Source organism: Dermochelys coriacea, chromosome 7 (assembly GCF_009764565.3).
Source record: "Dermochelys coriacea isolate rDerCor1 chromosome 7, rDerCor1.pri.v4, whole genome shotgun sequence".
Classification (NCBI taxonomy): Eukaryota; Metazoa; Chordata; order Testudines; family Dermochelyidae; genus Dermochelys; species Dermochelys coriacea.
In genome coordinates this window covers 40,260,122-40,286,863 of record NC_050074.1, presented here as the reverse complement: position 1 = coordinate 40,286,863, position 26,742 = coordinate 40,260,122, and the positions used below count along the sequence as shown (strand labels likewise).

Below are 26,742 nucleotides of genomic sequence, written 5' to 3'. Positions count from 1 at the left end.
TCATAGTTTCCTGGGAAATGGTATTTGTTTCCTAAATCCACCTCTACTGGCCTGGACCTGAAACTGCGGTGAGCTGGCTCGGTGGGGATCTGCCAAAGTGAAAAATAAAACAAAGCGTGGGCAGTGTGTGTCATCCCAGCTGAGAGAAGACACTCACTGGGCCCTGAAGTATCTGTACGCCCTGTCATACAGAGTCACTACAGAATACAGCAGTGTTATCTCTATACATGCAATGCAGTCTTGCGAGGCCAAACATCACTTCGTTCTTTTCAGTTTTAATGAAACCCATACAATCCATTTAGCATAGGAGTACTGTAACTTTTTGAAAGCTGTTAAGTTATGGTGGCTCAACTCCTAGAGAGGCCAAATGAATCAGTAAATATCTCAGTGATCCTGCTTGTCACTCACTTTCTCTCTCCCCACTGCTGCAGAGTGCTCACTATTTCACAGCCACTTTGTTAATTTTCAAGTTCATGTCAAACTTTTTAAACCTGCAACATTCACCTGGGCTTGAAATTAGAGAGATCAAGTTTGTCTAGTCAGGGGTTGGAAAACTGACTCCTAAAAGAAATAAGTTCAACCTCACGTTTCTTTTTTAACTCTGACATTAAAGTTGTAGATCATTCAGTTCAGGAACATCTCCAGCAAGGTCCCTCCTGAAAGCATTCATCATCTCCATTTCATATCCATCCCAGTTCTCCCTACCACGGCCACACCCAAACCTGCAGAGGGCACCCCCACAAACATTTTGTTCCATTCCCCATCTTCCGACTACTCTTTGCCTCTACCTCACCCATTTCTCAAGTGCCCAGACCTTTGGCAATTTCCTTCCTTTAAAGATCGGTTATACAAGTCCAGTTGTGTGGCTTTGGTACTTGCATTTTCAGATCCTTTTCAACCAGACATACACTGTGGTTTGATGTGTCCTTGGCAGCATTGCATGCCACAGTACCCAGAAACTGAGTCTGGAGTACCAGGATCCAGCAGCAAAGAAGAACTGGACCCTGCAACAGATCTCTGGATGGGGAGGTCATGGTTGCAAACTTGAGATGCCCTTCTTCATCCAGTCAGCAACCTTCTCAGTTGCCAGAGCTTCCCACAGCAAAGGCATCTCACCTTTAGACTAAAGTTTGTCATCTGCAAAGGATTGTTCTAGTTATAATTTTTTTTCCCTTCTCAGGGAGGCCCTGTTTTTCATGCATCTCAACTTCTAGGACTTAATCAGCTCCTACTGATACAGGAACAGAGCACAAACACTGAAGCACTTTCATTCTAAATGGGTTTGAGATTTAACTCTGTAGGATTACTTATTTTCAAGCTTTTCAAGTATTCTTTAAAGGAGCTGAAACAGAGGGGTTGGAGCTTCTATGACTGGTACTGCAGAAAGCCATATACAGGGAGTTATATAAATATAAAGCACTATTATAAACATGTTTACCTGGCATTCCTGGAGGATTACAAATCTTACTGAAAAATTTTGTATCTTTCATTGCAATGAGTAGATTATGATAATATCACTGATGAATATTACGGTTTCATTTTCAGTAGCCTTTTGTTATGTGATTTTTTAGGTCATTGCAACCATCCCAACAAGTAGGCTAAAATTTTTAAAGGAAGCAGGGCGGCTCACTGAAAAAGAGGAAGTACCTGAAGAAGACCTGAATGAAGATGTTGAAGAAATTGACCATGCAGAGAGAGAACTTCGACGTGGACAAATTCTCTGGTTCAGAGGGCTCAACAGAATCCAAACTCAGGTATGTTAAAAGGACAGATGTAGAATCTCTGGAAAACTATATACTGGATTTTCCATTCAGGCAAGATAATATCACAAAGTAGAGCCATATACAGAATGTGTGAGATGGAAAGGAAGGTACCTCAGTAACTACATTTCCATTTCCAAATTAAGAATTCATAAAATAGTAAATCAGAGAAACGCAAAACGGTTTAGTTGCAAAACAGTAATATATGAATAAAATTAGAGACCTAAGAATGGGTTTCCTTGAAGACTGAGAGCTGATATGAATTTTCTATTTCACAGATATAGCAACTGACAAAGAAAGTAAAATACTCCTAGTTTAGAATTTTAACTGTTATATTAATGAGCAAAAATGTTATGCAAATTCTTTTTTAAAAAATGCTTTTTTTTGTTGGAAAATGTAGGCTTTTCACTGATTTGGATTTATGTTTGTGACCTCTACTTCTGTAATAATAAAACAACTTAAATTGATTGTGACATTGGTAAAGTACAAGGTTTGATTCTGATAAAAAATAAATCCCCTTTCTGCTCAGCAAAAACCTTAAAATCTTTTTTGCAGCAGAACATTCAGACATGTATTTTTAGCTGAATTGGAATGTACAGCTTTGCCTGTCACTCACGAAAAATGTGATCCTGTATTTATTTTAAGTAACAAGAAGTTAAAACATCCATCAAAAAGTTGAGATGTATTTGTTTATTTACTGTTATTTATGAACTTTAATATATCATTTACATATTTTAGAAATATTTCACTAAATGTGCAAAAATATACATGAAAATTACTTCTGTACATAGAGAAAATTAAGTTTATATGTATACTGACACCCTAAATATGCAAAGTAGATCAATTTACTAAATAACATGGCCACAAGTAAATAACATTTGTCTTAAGGAAGGATCCATATTTTTTTCTTAGCAACATACATGGCCATTTTCATTGCAACAAAATAGCATGTTAACATAATCTCAACAACAACAGAGAGCAGCTTTGAAAAGACAAGTATTTGATCCCCATTATATCAGATTGGTCAGTTTATACAGGACTTTAAAGGAAAATATGCAAATAATTAAGAACACTTTTTCTAGTTTAAGGGGTCTTAAATGGAATTTTCATCTGAGATGCTTTTGTTGAGCTTTTTGAAATGTAGATATTTGCTTTATATGACAGTGCTTTTCCTTTTTCCATTTTAAACATTAACAAACCTTTCTGAAGAAAGATAAAGGTTTTTTTTAAATTTTTAGGAAGTAGGGAATTAGTAGGTGCAAGGAGTAATGTCTGGTGCATCAGATCTCTGCAGTGACACTGTTGTGTTGCTGTTGTGGGAAAACAGAAAAATAAAGGTGGCAATTGCTGCAACATAAATTTAAGGATCAGGTTTAATCCCAAAGCTCCCAAGATAAGTAATTAAATACAGATCCCCAGCCTTGGGATTCTGTGTCCAGAGTACCTTGACTCAGGAGCACTCGTCAAGAGAGAAAATCCAAACTGTTACAAGGACCCTGCAGATAAGAGTGACAAACGTGTGCCCAGGTGAGAACTATAGATTGCAAGAGTTATTCTCTAAACTTGCATTATTTTCTTCCTGGTGGCTGTAGGAGGAGTGTTGTCTGTTGGCATTTCTGTCAGGATGTCTTTCTGGTTGTGGTGAGTGTAAACAACAACAAAAAGCGAATTACACCCTTTCAGTTCCCTTTCTAGTTTGAGAGGTATCTTGTAGTTCTATATATCTTTGCCTTCATAATCCATGGATAAATTTTTCTTCTTGTTCCCTATTTAAAACAAAATAAACATTAATTGTGTTTTCTTGCTAACCCCCATCTACTTTTATCTTTTCTATTCTTAGTTTGTAGAACTATCTTTGGTAGGATATATTGTTTTCTTTTCTACCAGTAGGTTTTTGTGATTTTTTTTCCCCCCCCTTATTTGTTTATCAGTGACTCTGATTTCACGTTTATTTGACATCTGTGGAATGATATGAGAAAGGAAATGGGCCAACACATTTTAAAAAGGGCTCAAAATGCAATCACAAGATGTCCCTTGGAGAGTTTCTCATTTCATTATGCAGGTCAAATTAGTGCAAGACCCATTGTTGGCCTCTATTACCTTGAATTTGGTGCATTTTGATGCACCAAGTTTTTGTGCCCCATCCAAATGAATTCATACACTTGTACTGCATTTCCCAGGAAGCCATCTAAAGAAGAGTTGATGGAAGAAGATGAGGATGTCTCTAGCATCCTTGTGGAGCTGGAGGATTTGCAGGAATCCTCTGATGTCTAATGCACTTCTGGAGATGCAGAAGAAGAAGGTAGAGCATCTACTCCTTTTATATATAAAGAGGATGGCAATGAGATTGGGAATTGGATGTAGACTCTTTCACCACTAGATTGCTGGTCAAATCTGGACTAGGCCACTTTCCACCATCTGACACTTGTTCCGTTTCAATGTGAATTAAAGTTTTGGTTATTTCTGTCATCAGTCGTTACTGGACAGGTATCACATCACATGCACAAACAAAGCTTTATAAGTCCCCAAGAAGGTTCACCATGAATCCAAATTTTTTTCCAGATAATTGTCAGACATCTTTGTTGCATCGCTCCAAAGAATATTCATCCAAACTCATGTTAGAGACATCATGCTAAGATATTTCTTTCTCTAAAATAGAGCATTCAAACCTGAGGAAAAGGGAAACAATTTTACTGTTGCTTCCTCGTACCGAAAAATCAGGGGCATCTCTAGTTCATACTTGTAAAGATCTGAAATTTTTTTTAAAAGAAGGAGAGAATCTAAGTTAAGGAGTCTGTCCTATGTGCACTTGATCTTGTCTTCACTACTTATGTTCACTAAGCTTTTTAGCCTTTTATTGGTATACTTATCTGTGAATGGATATATTCTCCTAATGAGGTAGTTTGGGGGGTCATAAAATGAATACCATATAACTCTCATAAGTGACCCACTGTAGTTACATAAGATTTCATAAAGAAAAGGTAGTAATATGACTTCCATAAAAACAGGTTTTTTCACCTATATCAATAATTCAGCAATATTTTTTACAGAGTCTTTTACAACTCTGTGAATGCAGGAAATCTTAATTCTGACAAACTGATGTAGTTAAACAGGACTGATCAGACAGCAGAACAGCCCTAATGACCTCCTAAAAGCTAAATAGTCTGTCTTCAGACAAATTGCAGGGTAGAAAATCCAGGCCAAGTCAGATAAAAAATATAATTAAAACATAATTTGAAAAAGTTCTTCTGTAGTTCTTCCACGCTTAGGATGCCAAAAATTGTGGATTCTGAGGTTTTCCAAACCTTTAACCATTATTTTCAGACTCCCAAAGCTGAGAGTCTGTACCATTTTTTCCTGTCTCATAAGTCAAGTCAATGTTTTTTTCTAGGGGTGATACAGTAATACTTTCCTACCAAACAAGGCCATTTGAGACTAAATGTCATCAAGTGTAAAAATGCTCATATGCTATGGTGATTGCCACAGAATCATTATAAATGAATAAAACATTAAACAAATCCAAATTTTTCTAGTTAGGGGATCCTCTGCTACAAATCAAAGACAGGAGAGTTCAACCCACCCTGAAAAAGCTTATTTTGGAACAAGTAGATGCCATTACAGATATGATAAGGCATGTATTCAGCATTTTTTATTAGACTTATTCTCTTACTTTCTGGGTGTGTTTTTTTTCAGTTTCTCCTTCGGCCAATGCAAATCCAGCAGCATGAAAGTCAAACTTTCCAAGTGGTTTAGAAATTTAAGCAAAATAAGTTTTCCCAACTCATCTTACATCATTCCATCAGAGCATGTTACACCAAACATAAACTAGAAATTCAGAAATGTACAAGGTCCTAACTTGAGTAGAACCTACAGGATTGTTCTTATTCAAGGCAGAATAAAGCTTTTAGATTACCTACCTGTCTTTTAATGATTATTATTATTTGACATTTGGACAGTGGATGTCTCTAGGAATGATGTACAATATAAACACTGTCCTTGTTATTTATTTAGCTCTCTGAAAGCTATGGGGATTCTTTTTGTGTAAAAAGTTATGTAGCTAGGCTCAGAAATTATCTTAAAGTAACTACATAAAGGCCAAAATGTTATTTTATTCAAAATTCCATACGCACTGATTGACAGAGAGATGCAGCTACCTAGACCCATTAACATTCGTGACAGCATCCGCGTAAATCCCATGCCGAAAAGGTACTCCATTGTAAATATGAGAACACAAAGCTTGGCTTATCAATCCTGTGAGGGCTATTCCAGAGTGGAAATCTTTCATCCTGCATTTTTAATATTTTTATTGTGTGCAGCCATAAAGACCAACTCTGTGAATTCAGTTTTCAAAAGAGAACACTGAATGATACAAAATAAGACAATATAAAAATGACATGACTTACGCTTACCTTTCTCTTCTTTACCATTTTCATTTGCTTTAAAATGTCGAGTATTTTGCATCTTGATAGAAAACATACTCACTTTTTTAATAGTAACTTTCCATTCTCGTTGTTTCCTCTTTTTTGCCATAGGCCTTCTGGACCAAATTCCTGTTTTGCATTTCATGTAGTCCTTATGACTTCAGGCAGGACATGACATGTATGTCAGCCTTTGGAATTCTGCAGGGTATCATCTGTTAGATGTTCCTGTCGATAGATTCCACAAAAAGATCTGTATTTAGTTACTTCCTTAGGAGAAAGAGCAAATTACATACCTGTAATTCTTGTTCTCTGGAGACAATATACTACAGATCTGCCCTCATCTTTCCACCTGTGTTTATATTGGAGATCTTCTTTCGGCTTATTATGTAGGCTCATTGCAGGAATGTTTAAAAAACTGGCGTCTGAAGGTTTAGAATTTACCATTGATACTTCCCCAATGGCATACACTTGGTGCTGTCAGTAGGCGTCTTAAAAGCCTTTTGAGTTGTCTCTGTTGGAGAGTGCTCCATGACCCTGGGTCACAGCAGGAAAGCCAGGATCTGTATTTAATTCTGCCTTTGGAGAATGAACATTTCAGGTAAGTAATTCAGTGTTCCTTATGTGTGATTAATGTTGTTTTGAGCCATAGATTGTTTTCATATGCCAATCTGTACTGTAGCTAATGACTCACTCACAGCCCCTTCTCCCTTACTTGTTCACCTGATGCCCTATTCTATAACTTGCTATTTGTATCAGGCTTACATCCAAATCTGCCTGCAGAAGCAAATATGCCACAAAATGCCTTGATTGTGTTTGCTTAATGCAGAGTTTTTAAGAGCTAATAGAAAGTTTATATATTTTAATTCCATGCTAACACCTGGCTAGTTCTATTACACAGATTCATATGGGAAAACATGAGTCAGTGATCATATCAACTGGTTGTTATTTGCATATGGAAATTTTCAATGCATATTGTGCTGCACTTGTAACACAATGATATTCCCCCCCGAAACCTTATTTCTCTGTGTTACATAAGATCTGTGTTTTTTATGGAATGTCCATCCCAAAACCACTTGTAAAAAGTGACACTAGAAACCATAAAACAACTATCTCCCTAAGCGAGCTGAAGAGGATGAAACTATTTCAGCAAATATGCAGCAATGTGCATATTCCTAAAAACCATAAATAAACAACTATCTCCCTAAGCGAGCTGAAGAGGATGAAACTATTTCAGCAAATATGCAGCAATGTGCATATTCCTAAAATTGGTATTGTAGACCAACCATACCATTTTCATACTTCTGACTCTGAAAAACAACGAGGAGTTGCATCTAGATTCATAGCAGATATCTAATCAGTAAAGATGCACCATTACCATCATGGCTGATTAATCTAGCTCTCTCCAGTTAAAAGGAAAATGCTTGCTGTTTGGTTTTGGATGTACTGTTTTGAAGTTCCATCCTCACTCTTTAAATAATGGGGAATCTGAAACGTATTGTAGCTGAGCAGACATGGTTATATTCATTGGTGTGATATCTCAGGGCTTTGTTTACAATTTTAGGTCCACTTTTATGACAATGTGTTTTCAAATGGTGACATTATTACTAGCAACTTATATTACTGAGCTAGAATAATGATACCCTACTTAGGCCATGCAAGAAATCAGGATTCCAGTGTCATGATATTTTTTGTTCTTTGAAGTGAAAATGGGTTTATTCTTTGGGTTTGAAAAAATACAATAGTTTTTTGTTTATAATTCTCTTTTTACAGTGGTTTTATTGATTTACCTAAATCATGGAGTTTCTCTGCACAGGAAGAAGAACATCAGAATAAGTTAATTTTGGTTAAAATGATCTTGTAGATATTTTATCAGCAAATGGCAAAAATAAAATGCTGCGTGTTAAAATGAGATTTAAAACTACAACACTTTTTTCTGAAAACTGGCTGACAAAACACTGCCAATGTGTGCGAGGGAGCAGCTGTCATAACTCTAGCTTGGGAGTCACCAGAAATTGGAGACACAGGAATATAAAACCAGGGATGACAGCATCTTTAAAGAAATGATAGGATGAATTCTCTTTTCATGTATACTAATACTACCCCATTGCATTGTGGTTATACTGGTGTAACTGAAAGGAGAATTTGGTGCATTATTACTAAAAGGGCTTTGTCTCTAATATTCATCCTTCATTATCATCAGCTGTCAGAGGGAGTTTAGAATGTCTAAACTCAGAGCTCACTCTTTTGTAGGTTAAACTAATTAGGAAGATCCTTAGTGCAAACTTCTCTATATTAATGACACAGATGCTTGCAAAGTACAAGACTGTATTTGTCACCAGATTTCACATCTTAAAGCAGTTGTATTCTAATATAAAACATGAGGGAAAAGGAAAATTCGACTGTATAAAACGTTAAACATGTCCTCTGAAGACAACAATAAGAGTATTCATAAAACGTACAATGTGTAATATTGAAAGGCAGTATTGCTGCGCATATGGGAACATGTCTATATTTCCCTGTAATTTAAAATACAACATTGCAATCTGAAACACAAGTAACTAGTAGTTCAAAAGCAACTTAGCTTTATTTTCTGAGTAATTCCTATCTGCTCTGCCACAAAAATAAAAACATTCTGCTTCAGAGAATTATTTTCTAATCAGCAATTACAAAATACAGTAATTCTGTACAATTGTGCCTAATTTATATGATCCTTCATTAATAATAATACAATTCAGAATAAATATCAAAGCTTCTTGTAATTATATTGAGCTACTATGTTAGCAGCCTTGAAATTTCTAAACTGAAAAAGCAAATCCTTTTATTTTGAATAGTTTTTAGTATTTCTTTTTACTAGAGAGTTGGGTGACTGAATTTTGTTTCCCCTCTGGAAGAAAATCTAGATGGCAGTAATCAAGTAATATTTATTCTCAGTAGAAAAGATGGACATTATTATTATAAAATCGTAGGACAGGAAGGGACCTCGAGAGGTCATCTAGTCCAGTCTCCTCCACTAAAGGCAGGACTAAGTGTTACAGACCAATGTCATCCGTGTATGTCAATAGGTGTGTACATATATGTAGGATGGTTTAAATTTCAAAAATTATGGTCCAAATCCTGCATTAGTGTAAACTGGTGCAGCTTCTCTGACCTCCATGGAGCTGCTTCAATTTACCCCAGGAAAGAATTTGGCCATAATTATTTCCGCTTGTTAAAAGAAACACTCGTGACTTTGATTCATTCAATGGAAGTAAAACTGCATGCATGGTTGAGTATTTTTTTTAATTATTATTTCTGTCAGTTGTGCACCTATGTCCATTCCTTAAGCAACTTGTCTCATTCTTTCCTCCGTTGCAGATCGAAGTAGTCAATACTTTCAAGAGTGGCACTTCCTTTCAGGGGGCTCTAAGGAGACAGTCCTCCGTCACAAGCCAGAACCAGGATGTAACCAATATTTCTAGCCCTAGTCACGTATCGTTATCCAATGCTCTTTCCTCTCCTACCAGCACATCTGCTGCTGCGGCTGGGCGTGAGTGTGTATTCTTAATGCATCAGATCTACAGAGATGCCAACTCACCTACTAGTCATTCAGGACTTATCTATATTGCCCCTTTTCCACTTATCAACTAATACAAAACAAAGCAAAAACCCACACACGACTCCATCACCAATACACCTTTATAGCTGAATTACTTTGTATACTGTAGATACACTTCTTTGACCTTTTTATTACAGGTCCGAATTCAGATCAGTAGGATACCAGTTTCTGGTCACCCACTATGGGGTAAACATAGATTTCTCTAACAGTGTTTCCACATGCAATAGGCACAACCACAACCACATGCAATAGGCACCCATCACATAGTCTGGTTGCCCTTATACTGCTTAAAATTATTCTCATCCTGCCTTAAAGCTCCATTCCTGCAATGTTCTGAATAGAAAATAAACCTCCAAAGAAATATTTTTAAAATCCCCCTTTGTCAGTCTTCTTCCTGACTGCCTAAGAGAAAAATTGAGCCTAGCAGCATGTCTGAATATTTAATAAATCTACATGCTGGCAGATCAAAGAGGGAAGTAAATTCCAAAGCCATGGGCCCCCACAGGAAAAAAAACAACAAAAACCCTCCCCCGTTATTTATAAAAGGATTCAAACCTGAGTGCCTCTGGTGATCTCATCTGTAGTAATATAGGAGTGATGCAATCTTAGGTAAGCATTTAAGACTTTAAAAGGTCAAAACTAGCAACTTGATTTCACCCAGAAGCTCAGAGTAACCCATGAAGATTGTAGCGCAAGCTTGAATGTGCTCTCAATAAATAGGCAGCCACATTCTACACCAGCTTCAATTTCTGAGTGGTCTCAAGACATAGAGTGGATTAGTTGCCTAATCTTGAAGTGACAGGGGCATGGAGAAGTGCAGCAAGATCTGTGTCCAAAAGGAATAGTTGCCTCACAACACTCAGATAAAAAGGAGTGTTTGTTGGCTGAGACTGCTACCCTTATATGCAGTAGCCGATTTTGGGGTAAACTACTTCCTACATTTCAAATTTGTGTCACAAATGGAAGCACCCTTACTTGGGTGAAGATGTAGTTTTGTCAATTTCTGCAGTTGCTTCTCCCAGCCCAATGTCTCATCTTCATTGAGCTTTAGCCTGCTAGCTCTATTCAAACAGATGGTCATCTGTTCCACTGCATCAGCAGTAGAGATGGATATTGCCAACACACTGAAGGTGCCTCATTCAGAGTCTAGTTACTAACCTCCCTAACCAATGGGTTCTTTCTCATTGGATGAACAATTTCCTGTAATAGCCCTCTAGGTCCTTTCAGGCAAATAGCTTTATAGTGGCTCTTCTTCTATCCTGCTGTGGATCACAAATGTTTCAACAGCACCTTATAGTCAGTGGTCTCAAACAATCGATCCAATAAAGTCAGCACTGGCAATTCATCCTCATCCCTCCTCTTCTTGGCAATCTCAGCAGAGAGACTAAAGGTTGAATGGCAGGGAGTCTAAATTCTCACACACCCCCTTGCACCTACAGATGGGTCTCACCAGGACCTGCTTGAGGTACCTTGCCAGGAGCAGCATGGAGAAGCTTAGATTGTCATTGTCTGAATTGTATCCGTTCTGTGGATAAATAGAGTATGTTAGTCTCCAGGGCCATGAAGCTAGCTTTGTATTCATTTGAAAAAATAACACAGAGTAGCTGATATTTCAAGGTAACTGTGGATGAGCACCTGCATGTCAGAGAGCAGCTAGAGTCTGGTCTTTAGATACTAGTTTGTGTAGACTGCTAAGGCTTTATTACTGATTTAGGGTATCTGTTTACATTAGCGTTTTAAAATAATATTTTAGTAATTTTAGATGGTGCTGCTTGTGAAGCACTCCAGTTAGGTATTGGTTATGAAAAGCCTTATATGTGCAGGATCATTAGCTAGTTTCAGCAACAGGATAAAGCTATTTTTCCTTCATGAAGCCCGATCACTTTTTTTATGCAAATTTGTACTTGGGATGCCCCTGTCCCCCCGTGCAGAAGCCCTCTCATATTCAGGCTCAATGAAATTAAAAAAAAGCACAAAAGATCAAAGAGAATAAAACCAATGTTCATCAGGAAGGTGTATCCCCCACAGCGCACACCTATGTTTTGCTCGCTTTTTCTTGTAGGCCCCCAATCTCTTGGTTCTTAGTGCGATGTTCCAGGACTGACCTTCATCACACTGACTACCTAGGCTAAATTAAAAGATAAATAATTAAACAATAAATCCTTTCTTCCTTTGGGTGGATGCTACCTCAGTCTCTGAGAAATAACATATTTTAACCATCTAAGACACTGGAATGTTTAAGGGTGTTCTGTAGATATAGCTTTATAAAAGGCATAACTGAGTCTGAGAGAGGGTTAATATCCAGTACTTACTTTTATATTGGGGGTAATTTGTTTATTTTTAGATGAACTTCCAATTTTTTTAATTTCTGGGAATCTCTTTGAGAATGTTTTCTGAGACATTCAGTAAGGATGACACATGTTAAGTTCCTTGGGAGTGTAAAAACACCTGTTTAACATAAATGTATTGAAGTTGTAGCAGTGGGCTGGCCATTCATCCATTAATGCGGCTCAATTTATCATGGCATCTAGGTCTACATTTTAAAATGTTACTGATGATTTTGGGTGGCCAACTTGAAATGCCTTAAAGCACTTGCTGGAAATCAGATCCTTTAGAGATGTCATTTTGGGGTCCCCAAAATTTAGAAATCTAAAATCACTCCTTGAAAATTTAAGCATGACGACATAGGTTATATCAGGAACCATATGGCAGATCTAATACTACGAAGCACTTATACAGTGCTTTACTTATTAAAGCTCTGAACAACTACTTGTTAATCCTCACCACCCAACTGTAGGATACTTGCACCTCCAGTTTCCAAATAGTGGCCAATAATAGCCAATCTACACAGATTGGAGGGAAAATTACTTATCCAATTTTATATGTGTGTGGCTTGAAGTCTGTAATGTAAGAGCCATTCAGAATTGACTGTGCATATTAAAAATGCCTGAATGGTGGTATATAATAGCTTGTGTACTCTAAAATACACAGGGGAGTCATACTAGCAAGGAAACATATGGAAATGATTCCATATATAGTGCATGCTCTTTGTGATGCTCTAATATATATAGAGAGATTTTTATCTGTTAGCACTTACCTATGTATTATTTCATTGATGACATATAATTACTTATATTACCTCAGATCAGACAGATATTGCCACACCCAGAGTGCTTTGTCAGATGCATTTCCAAGTCAGAGCCTATGGGTTTTCAACCTCTCATAGATATGGGAACATAAGAATATTTCAGTTGCTATAAAGTACTTTCATTAAAAGTAATCTTATAGGAAAAATACTTTATTTTGGTTCTCAGGATGTCAAATTATGCTGATACTGTTTAGTAATCACAATGTTTTAGTATTAATTAAGAGATAAGGCCAATAGTACCAGTGTCTTACTCTCTTGATCTTAGCTTGAGATAATAACATAGCTTGGGTACGTATTCCAACCAACCTGAATCTAAAATGGAGATAAAGCCTTTTCTTTTATATAACAATGCAAACAGAAACAAACACACACACACACCCTGAAAACCCCACAAACAGCTATTTAAATGCATCACAATGTTTACATATTTGAAATTGCAAATAGGAAAGAAATGTACAAGCTAAGGTTCTATCTGCAGCATTAACATGGCCACGTTCCAAGCTTTATATGCATTTGTATAGATTATATACTATGAATAGTAATATATGACATACTATCAATTGGAAATCTAGTCAATTTTAAGAAGTCATATTAAGTTCAGGTATCACCTTTCCCTGAGCCCCTTGCCAGTTTGGGTGGTTTACAGTAACATTCCAATTTTCTTACTGCCTCTTACTTTGGGGAAGCAAAATAATTAATTGAATAAAGCCCTGAGGCAGCAAAGCATTTTAAATACATGTGATGTCACACTGAAGACAGTGACCGCACATGAAGTGGTGGGGGCTGTTGGCTGGCTGGTTGGAAAAGGTGTCCCTTTAAGGGCTAGAGAGTGACTTTTTCCTGCAGCTTCAGACCAGATTAGTGCAGGGACACTGGCCCATTCCTCCTCCGCACACCGGTGACCAGAAGAGAGAAGGGACCATATAGGTCCGTGCCAGTGCAGGAAAAGCCCCCTTTTACCTGTACCAGGTGGAGCAGGGACTAGCTGTAGAGGGAAAGAGTGTATCTAACTGTCCACAAATTAATCGAGCTGTTTTTTTCTCATCTCTTTCAATTATAGTACTTGTATATTACTCATATCATTAGTAGATAAATCTTCTGACAGAAGTGTGATTTCTAAGCTGACAGTTTCCCTTTAAGAAATAATAAACACACACCCCACTCAACCCAACCTAAAAAAACCCTAGAAAATAAAACATGTATATAAGGCAGGTGATGCATAAAGTTGCTGCCTGAGTGGAGACAGGTTTTCTGTTCATGATGACTATAGGTAACAAAATTTTCTTTAATGAAAGTTTAGAACTTGCAGAATACAGTAAAAGGCAGCAAAATTGCAGAAAACCTTATGCTCAGGTGATGTGCAGTAGGTTCTGTACTTGGAGTTTTTTGGGGTTGTGGTTATATTAGGGCTATTATCTTTGTTTGGAAGTTTTGGATAATTTTCTGTGTAGATTTCATTGAGATATTTTCACTATTTCTGATGTAAATTACAGTTTTGCCAATATAAATGCATCTATATTAGGGGCTTTTGCTGACATTGCTATGCTGGTCAGAGATCATACTTGTTCACACCCTGGACTGACATAGATGCGATGGCAAAACTTTGGAGTGTAAAACTGGCCTTTATCAACTGTAAAGGTCAGATAGGCAAAATCCACAATGAGATCACAAACCACAACTATTTAGCTTCTGATTAAAATCTTAACAGGTGGCCACTGAATGTTCTCAGAAATGTATCTTCAATCACTTATATCTTTGGAGTTTTTTACAGTTTCAAAAAGAAAATTAATGGCCAATAGCCTTCAGTTTAAGACCTAGTACATGCCAAGTTTCAACCTTCAGCTGTTCTTTGTGGCAGTTCTGTTCAAAAGTGGGGTTGGATTTCTCTGTTCTGATGGGGGAGAGAGGAAAATTGTCATTTTCCCATAATTCCAAGATGGCTGAGATTTTGATCATATTTGTCAGAAAAATTTATCTACAGGCATAAACACCATGCATGCAACATTTCGACCCAAAAGGTGAATGTTCTGGAGAGCTATGAGAAAATGCAAACTATATTAGGGGTTATAATGGAAACTTACCTATAGTGGACTCTAACATCATTTTTTTATCCAGCATTTGGGGCTAAAAATAATTTTGTTTCTCTGACACAAAATTAATTTTAGTTTACCATAGCCATTTTTCATCTACAGTATAAAGAATGGCTCCTATACCAGTAATCTGGCCTTCTGTCCTGTTTAGAGTGATTTTTTTTTAACATTTTCCAGCTTTGTTCTTACCTGTTCCATGCATGTACAGCTTTCTATAATTACACACACTGTGCAGCCAGAGAAGTGTGTACATGTGGGTGCATTTTTATCTAATACAAAATATTCCAAAAATAGATGGAACTTTAGTATGTTTACATAGGGAGATGTTCCCCATCAAGACCTTCTAACTTTAAATTAAATGTCAAAGCAGAGATTAGCCATCAGTATCAAATCATATTCAGATAATGGACCAAGTCCTGCTCATTTAACTCATGAGTTCAATGAGATTGCCAGCCTTAGACAAGTAGTCCCTTTGATTTCTACAAGGCTAATTATGTAAAGGCTAATTCAATGAGGGTAAAGCAAACATGATTATAGAATAGCGAATTAGATTTAAAATGAATTAAAATCTCAAAGCTTGTCTGTAAATGTTGCAGAATTCTAGAACCACCCTGTGTAAGGTATTTCTTGTGATTTACTGACTTTACATGCATTCTTCTTACCTTTGAAAAACTAGTTATTGAAAAGATGATGCCAGGTTTGATCTCAGTTGTACTGCTATAAGACGAGGGGGTACTCTACTGACTCCAACAAAGTTACTGCAGATTTACACTTGTTTACCTGAGATCAGAAGCTGGCCCTCTGTGGTTCCCCTACGGTGAAACTATTTAGGTTGAAAAACTAAATATACAGCCAAATCCTGCTCAACTTATCTAGTTACAGAAGTTCCACTGAAGTCAGCATCGGTAGGTTTGGGCCCATAATGTAGAAAATTAAATCACAGTTAATGCATGGAACTAATGCAAAACAAATTAACTAGATAAAATAGTCATGATTAATCGAGTTTAAACAATAATAGAATATCAGTTTAAATGTATAATAATAACATATATTCATACAAGTCCCCTTAGTCTATGCTTGTTCAGTCAATCACTAAGGCAAACAAGTTTGTATATTTATGGAAGATAATGCTGCCTGCTTCTTATTTACAGTGTCATCTGAAAACAGACTTTCGCATGGCATGTTGTAGCTGGCGTTGCAAGTATTTGTGTGCCAGATATGCTAAACATTTGTATGCCCCTTCATGCTTTGACTTGTGGGCTCTAAAGTTTTACATTGTTTTGGTTTTGAGTGCAGTTATGTGAAAAAAATTCTATATTTTTAAGTTGTACTTTCATGATAGAGATTGCACTACTTGTGTGAGGTGAATTGAAAAATACTATTTTTTTACACTGCTAATATTGTAATCAATAATAATAATTTAAGTGAGCACTGTTCACTTTGTATTCTATATTGTAATTGAAATCAATATATTTGAAAATATAGAAAAATATCCAAAAATATTATAATAAATTTCAATTGGTATTTTATTTTAACAATGTGATTAAAACTGCGATTGTTTGCGACTATTTTTAATCTCGCAATAATTGCAATTATTTTCTTGATCATTTGACAGCTGTAATATAAATCCTGTTATATTTGCTACAAAAGTTTCAAAATGTTAGGGTTGTTGACAACTGTATGATGTTAAAGATGACATGCTGTAGAAAGTAAATACCCTGGTCATGGTTCAGGTCTCACACCATTAATGTCAGTGGAGTAACATCAGTGTGATCATAATCAGGCCCGCTCTGTGTTTAGAATAGTGCACCCATTGTTCTGTTCTCACCTTGCTGCTACACATGTGACTTCTAAGAGCTCTAATTGAAGTTACTGTATGTGCATGCAGAAAGAGAGTGTTGGACCTCATAGCCTTTGTATTCATTTGATTCTTTAAAAAGTAAAAAAAAAAATACAAAATTGCCACCTAAAAGTTACTGCATTTTCATATAGCTTCTAATTTTCACAATCTCAACAGCATGCAATACAGAACATGTTATTCAGAGCATTTACAAGGTGACTTCAGTACATACATCATCCCAGAAGCCACAAGAGAACGCACACAAAAGGTCCCATACATGATTCATGTTCTGTTTCAAAGCTTCAAGCCAACTACAGTACTTCACCAAACACCATCACTGCAACTTTTGCACAACCAGATTCTTGACATTGCCAGGTACACCTAAGAGTTGGCATCTCTTTGCAAAATTGACCTCTTGTTTACATTTTTATACTAATCACCTTACTGACCTTTTAGTAGAATTGAATTTATTTGCTTTTGCAGTATCCTACTCTCTACTGTCTGAATATTAAATGTGTTTGTTTTCCCAGAGGGCTAGAGATCACTGGACAAAAGGGTTCAGCAGGAGAGAGTGAAAAAAAGAGGTTGTGAGTCTTTAACCTTGAGCCTGAAATGAATGTGAACCAAACTCAAGATACTTGGCTTATCTGAAGCTGGGTAAACATTCGAGTATAAGCCCATACGCTACCAACCGTACTATACCTGTTGAACTTAAAACAGGTCCTATGTATTTCACCTTTATACTGTTGTACGCGGGGTGATATTGCCTCTATTTATCTTTTTTCTTCTGAGGAAAAGATCTGAAGTATTTAAAAATTGTCTATCATTTTTTTCTTGCCTTATGCAGTATTTTAAGTCTAACTTTCAGGGTGGGACGAAACTGAAGAGCTTTTTTTTATTTCAGCTACAGAGAAGAAAGAAGTGGAAATTATAGCTATGTCAAGAAGTGTTGTCCCCACAGTCTTCTGTTAAAAGCAGTTCTTTTTTCTGTTGTCCCATTGATGTGAGAAAAGAGGGCTGTATCTCAGTTTGTCTTCCCTTGGCATTGTTGGCATCATAAAAAAAATATCATGACATGAATTCTACGTAGTTCATAACATACCAAGATGTCCACAGCAGATGTGTCACCAGCTTTCACACATTGCACAATGAAAGCAAGCTTGTATAGAGCTCTGTAGTGTAATGCTAAATTTAAATGAATAAAATGTTATACTTATAGACGATATTACACATGGGCTCTGATTCAGCAAAGCACTTAAACATGTGCCTATCTTTAAGCATTACTCTGATGGGACTTCTCAAATTTTTAAAGTTAAGCACATGTTTAAGAGCTTTGTTGAATTAGGACCATATTATTGTAAACAAAACATTTTTAATTAGCTTAGTGCTAGTTTAAATGTAAGTGCAATTACTATGGCGGCTATGAGCTCAACAGACCCACCCCCTATGTGTATTCAGATTTGTTTTCAATGACTTCAATATTAAAAATATTTTTTCTCTTGCTAGCACCAGAGTCAGTATAGCTCTGGGATAATTAGCAGAGTTCTGTTGTGCCTCACATGTACTAACGGGATTTTGAATTACATTTCTACTGCAGAATCTTTTACTGGTTGTGAGGGCTGCAGTCAGAAAAAAAAATTCTACTTCTAAACTGAGTAAAAGTAATCCTGTAAATGAGAAGTCATTGGGGAAGACACACAGAACCACAAGATGCCAAGCCACTTTCAGAAGAAAACAGTATTTTTAAAATGTGTATTTTATGTGGAATGTTTATCAGAAAATTCTTTTGTATTTGTGCCTCAACACCTCTTTGATGGGTTTCACTCAAATATCTGAGTTACAAAAACATGCCAAGACCTGAGTTGAGTGTTTTGTATTTCTTCTGATGCTGATGCTCACGTTACTACCTGAAGTTGAGCAGGGAACTGCATTTCAGAAATATTGTGGGTGTTAGAACAATCATAGCTGGGTTAGCACTGAACTTGGGTCTTGACAGGCAGTAAAAGAGGTAGTGATTTTCAAATACTAAATTTAATCCTACAGTTCTCACACTCAGGCAAAACACCCATTGAGATCAAAGCCTGGGATGGAATGCAGATTGGACACATTCGGTTTCACAGATTCCAAGACCAGAAGGGCCCATTGTGAACATCCAGTCTGATCTCATGTATAACAAGCCATAGAACTTCCTCAAATACTTCCTAGAGCATATCCAATCTTGATTTTTAAAATTGCCAGTGATGAAGAATCCATCACGATGCTTGGCAAATTGTTCCAATGGTTCATTACTCTGACTTTTAAAAATGGCAGGTTTCAGAGTAGCAGCCATGTTAGTCTGTATTCGCAAAAAGAAAAGGAGTACTTGTGGCACCTTAGAGACTAACAAATTTATTAAATTTATTAAATTTGTTAGTCTCTAAGGTGCCACAAGGACTCCTTTACTTTTAAAAATGTACATCTTGTTTCCAGTCTGAATGTGTCTAGCTTCAGCTTTCAGCCATTGGATCATTCTCTTTCTCTGCTAGACTGAAGAGCCCGTTATTAAATATCTGTTCCCCACATATGTACCTACAGACTGTAATCAAGTCAGCTCTTAACCTTCTCTTTGTTAAACTAAATAGATTGAACTTTGTGAGTCTATTACTATAGACCATGTTTTCTAATCATTTAATCATTCTTGTGGCTCTTCTCTGAATCCTCTCCAATTTAAAACTGCTCAATAATTTTGTCTACACACACAGTATTCTGTTTGGGCCAATCCTGCAGTCCTTACTTGGGCAGAACTCCCACTGACCATAGTAGGAGTTTTGCCTAGTTAAAGACCTAAATATGAGTTCTGTAGTTTTAAAATCTGTTCCTTTTTTGCTAACCTGTAAAGACTTGAGTACAGATTATTGTGACTGCAATAACGCCTTTGCCCGAGTAAAAGTTGCCAGCTCAATTCAAGCATAATCTTGAATTATTTGTTTACATAAAAATTTAATTCACATTTTAAAAAAATCCACTTGACAGACTAGAAGCTAAATCTACTAGATTAGAATGAACTATGTTCAAGAGAATGAAAGTGAATTTTTCACACCAATAGATAAGGTGCCATAACTAAGTGATAAAAAGATTATTTTTTATTCAGCTAAAGTATCAAGAAATATGAAAGAAATGGCATTTTTGAAAAAAATATTACCTTATGAACTAAGTGTACAGTAGGCATGCTTAAAAATTTCTCAAATTAAGATTTTTACCAAACTCCCACTTTATAGATTACCATAAGAAATATGTTGTTAATTATTGTTGGTCTGTGGTGGTTTTGCATTCAGCTTTGCGCTTTAGAAAAGGGTACAAAGACTGAGATAACTTAGGGAACTAGCAAACCAGCTTTTCTGGAAACGTAGTTCAAATCCTATCTTAAGTTATGGGTTTCAGAGTAGCAGCCGTGTTAGTCTGTATTCGCAAAAAGAAAGGAAGTACTTGTGGCACCTTAAAGACTAACAAATTTATTAGAGCATAAGCTTTCATGAGCTACAGCTCACTTCATCGGATGCATCCGATGAAGTGAGCTGTAGCTCACGAAAGCTTATGCTCTAATAAATTTGTTAGTCTCTAAGGTGCCACAAGTACTCCTTTTCTTTTTATCTTAAGTTATGAGTGCAAATGTATTTCTTAGTTTAGTCCCCATTATAAATCCATCATGTACCGTGGCACAATTCAAGAGGATTCTGCTCAAATAAAGCCCACATCTCTAATATAGGGACTGTGCAGGTCAAATTCTAGGTATTGTATGTTGGCAGATATAATGAGGTTGTAATATCCTACATAGAGACTAAGTTAGCTACACTTCCTCCTGAAGCTCTGCTTTTCTCCTGCACCCCAATAGCCTCTTGGAGGGCTGGCTTTTCCTGCACCCCAGAACTGCTCAGGCTATTCTGTACTACTCTGCCAGTCTATTTCCCTCCCTCCCTTCTAAAATACATAGCCACAGCGAGGAGATGATCACATTAACATTCTATTTTGTGCTTGTTTCCTGCTGTTACCATGTGCCTTTGGCTAAGCAGGGAGTGGTATGTGGACTGACTGAGATCTATCTCCTTGCAGGTGTCCATCACCTCCATGCTATTGATATGAGTTTAGATATGTGATAAATGATTATTTTGGAGGGCATAAACCAGGAAAAAAGATAGGAGAAAGCAAATCCAAATCAGCCTCTAAATCTGTGCGATCTTTCTCCAGTACTGCCACACATTCATAAGCCACTGGTTGAAGCTTTGAAACTCAGGCAGGCTCGCCGATGGTTGATAGTATAAGAACCTAGATAGATGCTACCGGCTAAATCACACCAATATGTTGATTGAACCATTCCACTTCTATGACATAGGCCTCTGCCAGCTAGAAGAGAAACTCTAAAGTTTATCTATAACTACTTTGTAGGCCAGCCACTAATGGATAATCAAACATAGGGCAGTAATATGCATGTGTATCACCCAGTACATTTCAAACTTGCGTAGAGAAGCTTTCACAATACTTGCTCACACCTTTTCTGCCTGTGCCATTGGTCTCTCACGCTAATAAACACTAAGAATTCACTCATAAATTAAGGGATGAGTGAAAAAATTAGAACTCATACTTAGTCATAAAACATTGCCTACACTTCATATTTTTGCCATTCTTTTTTTCCTTTGACTTTTCCCCTCAAAAAGTTGTGTTTTCTCACTAATAACATGTAGTGCAACCCTTCACTTCTTTTCTGACCCGATGGATTGGTCAACAGGCTATTACTAGCTTCCTCCTCTTCCCCATCTCAAACACAGAACACTGACTGCCCCATCTCCCCCCAGCAATGCTCTCTCCTTTTGCTGCATCAGTTCCTACTGGCAGCACTGCTACTGTGAAAGCCTAGTTGCTGATATTAGTAGCTTTCTTTCACCTGTCTTCTTACTGATGGGGGCTAAAAATAATAGTCATTTTAGCATAATAAGCTGACATAATTTAAGAACTGCAGCCATGGCATAAAATGTACAGCTTTCAGAATTTAACCTTATGAAGGGTATTTGCAACTGAGACACAGAAAAAGAAAGAACTTGCTGTTCTATGCAACCCAACAATCAATACATTATTTTATAGAAGGTCTTTATATATTAAAAAAAAATTAAATGGCTAAAACAGTGGGTCTATACTCGAGTGTTTACTTCACATATGCATGAAGGAAAAAAAAAAGCTGGATCAACAATTCTATGTTCACATTATCCAGGCTTCCAAGTGTCGTCGTTGTGTGCCAGTTATCTGTGTTTGTGTGGTAACTGTGTCCCCTCTTTGTGGTAGCATGGTTTTGCCTAGTATTTTGTCTGCTTGGCTTTTTGTGCTCGTGGCTGCCTTCATTTTGATTTTCCTTTGAAAACTTTTTTTTCTGTTTGTACATTTGGTTCCTCTCTGTGTGTGTGTGTGTGTGTGTGTGTGTGTGTGTCATATGTACCGATCTGACTGTGTCTGTGTTTTGTGCTTTCCCCTTTGTGAAGTGTGATATGTTATATGTTGGTTTTTTTACTATACAAATGAGACTTTTTTTTTAAAAAAAAAAGCCTTTCTACTTACTCACTGCAAAACTATCAACATGCATGGTTCTACATTTGCATTAAAATTAACATGGCTTGTCTTTTACTAGGGATGTACCACAGGAGTGGACGTTCGCTTTCTCTATAAACCGGTGCTTCCCATCAGTTCTTTGATTGGCTTAAACTCATTTGTTTTAATATTGCAGTTTGTACAGACACTCTAATGCACAAAACTGGAGCAACTTGTTTATGCATATAACAGCCAGAGACTGTGGACTTCAGCTGCCTGCACTGCCCTAACCATATACTACAGTTTTTCAAAAAGTATTCTCTAGCAGTGTTCTCTAAAGGTTGTTATCTCTGACATCTCTTTCCTCTTTTTCCCCTCAGATCCGCGTCGTGAAGGCATTCCGTAGCTCTCTCTATGAAGGGTTAGAAAAACCAGAATCTAGAACCTCCATTCACAACTTTATGACTCATCCTGAATTTAGGATAGAAGATTCCCAACCCCACATCCACTCATTGATGACACAGACCTAGAAGAAGAACCCTGCTCTCAAGCAAAACTCTAGCCCACCGGCTTCGCTGAACAAAAACACAGTGCTATCGACAGTGGAATAAATCTTACAACTGACACAAGTAAATCAGCTACCTCTTCCAGTCCAGGAAGCCCAATACATAGCCTGGAGACATCACTTTAGCTGAAAGTTCACCTGCAAAAAAAATATAAATAAAAACAGCGACAGAAGTATATATATATATATATAGATAGATAGATAGATAAAAAACTGTGCTGGCTGAGAAGCTGTTTGAACTCTTATTCACTTTGTGACAAGTGAATGAATTGCTGATCACAGTGGTTTTGGGGAAAGAATGAATGGCTGATTTACATACCCCTTTTTGCTCCCTTGCAGAAAAACAAAAACAAAGAACCCTCCTGCATGAATGTACGGTGCACTTCCAACCCAACCCCGCTCTCTCTCACGCGCACCTGGCTCTCTCTCTCTCTCCTCTCTCCTCTTTTTTTAAGCAGTAAATGCAGAGGACTTTTTTCTGAGGCTATTTATCCAATTCACTGGTCTGTGAGTTTTTTGAAATGCGTGTGTAGCATGGATTCAGTTGTATAGATTAATTTAAATAATGGTTTTGAAGTTGCAAGCTTAACTTGCACAGTAGATTGCACCAGTTGGACAGAGAAACTTATAAACATTTATGAGATTATATAGAGAGATATATACATAGAATATATACATAATTAACTATATATATATAATATATATATGTATATATCTATCTATCTATATAGTTATATATAAAGTTCTTTGTTGGCATGTTGCCTTGTTCTGCTCAAATTGCTCTGACTATTTTAACTTATTTATGTCCTAAAAAAAAAAGAATGTAATTTGTTTACAAACCTGTAGATAATATCCTTAACTATTTGTAGGGTTAAGAAAGCACTTCCTGCCGAAGTAGTATAAAAATTGCTCAGCTCTTTGAAAACTTCTGTAATATTGCACCTTGGATGTTTTATACAACCGTGTTCTGATTTTGCCTGCCCTTTTTTTTTGGGTTAAATAATGTAGATACTGCTAGCAAATAACAAAAGAAGCCAAAATGTACACATTGGATGAAGCATTGTTATCCTATAGATAGGGCAGTGACCAGGCTTTCTTTTGTTTCAAATACAAAGTTGAAATGATCAGATTTTCTCCCCCTCCCCCCTTTTTTTAAATAAATAAATTGCTTGAACTTGTTTTGGTGCAACACTCAATGATGGAGGCCATTTCATTGTTTCAGTGTATTGCAATGGCTTCTTAAAGTATTTTTTTAAAAGTTTGTTATATAAACTGAGTTTAGTTTATGAATAACAATTCAAAGATAAGTTATATTGGCTTTGTGTATGGAGAGCAAACTAGTGTTGAAATATTGTGACGTATTGATTCTTTTCAGTTAGTAATTAAGACATTATTTCCTTATTAATTACAAGACTATGGGCTGTTGGCATTTTGGATGGAAAATCGCTATGGTTTGTTGCTTTGACTTTTTAAAAGAAAAAGATAATCATTTTCTGCACTATCTAGATCTGAATGAAATTTTATGAAGTGTATACTGAAATGTGCTTTGTGATTTTTTTTATCAAGCTTGTCTTCCTGTAGTCACAAAATATACTGTAGCTAATTAACAAAGTTGTTTTAACCTATGTATTGAGCTTTCTACAAGGGAAGCTATTTTGAAAAACCTGCAGTATCATGGGGTGAGAAATATTTCAAGATGGTAACAGCCTGTAACTTAAATTTATGAGCTTATATAATCACTATGTCAACCTCTTGAATGCTAATCACTTTGTGGGTCACAGATTTTCATAAATAATTTTGTATTTAATACAAAGTTTGCTTCAAGAATTTTCAGCAAGCATATTATCTTTTCCATAATCTTGTACAGTGCAAAAGACATTTTGAATAATATGATCAATCATGCCAGAAAAACACTTTCAAACTAGCTTGATAAAATTGATTTGTTGTTGTAATTGTGTTGTTTTAAAGTTGGCTAAGAAGCGGTGCATCTCTGCAGTCACAAGAACTATTCCAAGCCAGAGAACTCTCCAAACAATATTAGACTCCTGGCCAAACTGCAGATTGAAATGACTAAAAAGTTTTCAGGGTGCATCAGGACTATTCAGCCAGGTAAAACTCTAATCACTTGAATTGCCAGCTTCCGGACTTTGTGCAGAAACTTGAATGTTTTTTTGGCTCAGACTCGTAGCTCCTGTCCTGATTCAAACTTTTCACTGAACAGCAGATCTTTCAAGGCTTACAGAACTGTTTTCACAGATACCGTTACTCATTTCTTAACAGTAAAATCTGGCATGACAACATAGTTGAATTTAACTAATTCTTAGTAGCAAAGTGAGTGAAACTTAGTAAGCATTGTTCCTTGGATTGTAAATACAGGGACTGACCTTTGTATAACATGTATTGGTTTCTATGGCCTATTTGGGATACCATGTTCAGAAAAAAAAAGTTTTCCGTTCTATTTATAGGGAAGAGCCTCTGTCATTGCATTGGACTTGAGCAGCTACAAAAGCTGGTCAGTACTGGAACATAATTTTCAATAACTTAATGATGATTTGGCTTTTATTTTCAAGCTGTCTTTTTCTTCAGATCTTTTTGTTTCATTGATTTAATTTTCGTCTAGTAGAACCCCTTCAGATACCAATAGAGTACCATTTGCAGACTTGAAAAACTGTTTAAAAATAAATGAACACAGCATTCTGTGTGTAATATATAGTAAAAGCATATATAAACTGAGATGCATAGAAAACTTGGGCTTCTGTGAGCAGAGACTGTGCTTTATGTATATGATAAATGATAGACTTTTTTTTAAAAAAAAAAGTAGAATAGTTATGACCGTTCAACTACAAGTCATGCATCACAATTCATTTCTTTTATGCTTGACCTCTCTGTGATGGGAACAATGGATCAAAACCAAAATGATCAGTTTGTTAAAATTTACTGCAATATATAAATGCTTGCTCCTCTACATACTGTACTTAGCAGCATGAGATTTGGGGAAAACATACAGTGGTACATTTGGCAATCCATCCCATTAGGGGTATTAATATATATTAATTCATCTGTTTTTATGAATTGTTTATCTAGACAATAATTGTAAATAAAGAACTTACTGTCTCTGTTCATTTAATACTATGCAAAAGTTATGCTTTCTATTGGTTTATTCTTATTCCTACAGTGTGATGCTGGAATGTTTGTGGTTTAAAAAAACAAAAAAAAAACAACAAAAAAAAGACAAAAGTAAGTAAATATGTGATGAAATTATTTTATAGTTTGAAACAAATGATAAAGTTTATTCTTGCTGCTTACTGTCTACTAGATATCTCCTGGCAGGAGCACAAGTGGAAAATTAAATAAAAATAAATTCACAAAGCAGCATGAACAATAATGGTCTGAACTTAACATCCTTCTTTATTTTCACTTTAAATCAATAAAACATAACTTGAACCCCATGGGCATATTTAATGCAAAGGGTGTGTGTGTGTTTGCACGCATGCATGCTTTTCTTGGGGGGGGGTAATGGTATGAAAATGATTGTGGAAAAGCCTGTCATCATAAAGCGCTTACAATGACAACCTTAGTCTGCACCACATACCCTGATAAGTCAGCCCGATCACCATTGTTCCTAACAAACTGTAGTGCTAACATCAGTGACAGAGATTGCAATTCCTAACTGAGGTTTTGCAGTCTGGTTCCACTACTTTGTCCATGTAGTGGTGGCTGGGGTGCTGGGGATCACAGGTAAGATGTGGCTATTGTTTTATGTGTGTGTT

General features: G+C 36.5%; 1 protein-coding gene and 1 long non-coding RNA gene across 10 annotated transcripts in view; one reads left to right on the top strand and one right to left on the bottom strand.

Annotated features, from left to right (window-relative positions):
- Window positions 1–25,313, top strand: part of ATP2B2 (ATPase plasma membrane Ca2+ transporting 2) — a 757,867-nt gene extending 732,554 nt beyond the window's left edge. For 4 of the 9 annotated variants that reach the window (XM_038410886.2, XM_043518690.1, XM_043518694.1 and 1 more), the window contains 2 exons: window positions 1,572–1,754; window positions 22,788–25,313. In XM_038410886.2, coding sequence (XP_038266814.1) covers window positions 1,572–1,754; window positions 22,788–22,937 — 333 coding nt within the window. In that variant the 3' untranslated portion in view covers window positions 22,938–25,313. Of the gene's footprint in view, window positions 1–1,571; window positions 1,755–9,535; window positions 9,708–17,384; window positions 17,439–22,787 lie in introns of all 9 variants that reach the window. The other 5 variants (XM_038410882.2, XM_043518691.1, XM_043518693.1 and 2 more) reach the window with 3 other exon arrangements.
- LOC122461014 overlaps window positions 2,557–26,742 on the bottom strand; it is a 59,287-nt gene continuing 35,101 nt past the window's right edge. The window contains exons 2-3 of the long non-coding RNA XR_006282692.1: window positions 6,170–6,406; window positions 2,557–3,526 (exon numbers count right to left, since the gene is read on the bottom strand). This is a non-coding gene — a long non-coding RNA (uncharacterized LOC122461014). The remainder of the gene's footprint in view (window positions 3,527–6,169; window positions 6,407–26,742) is intronic.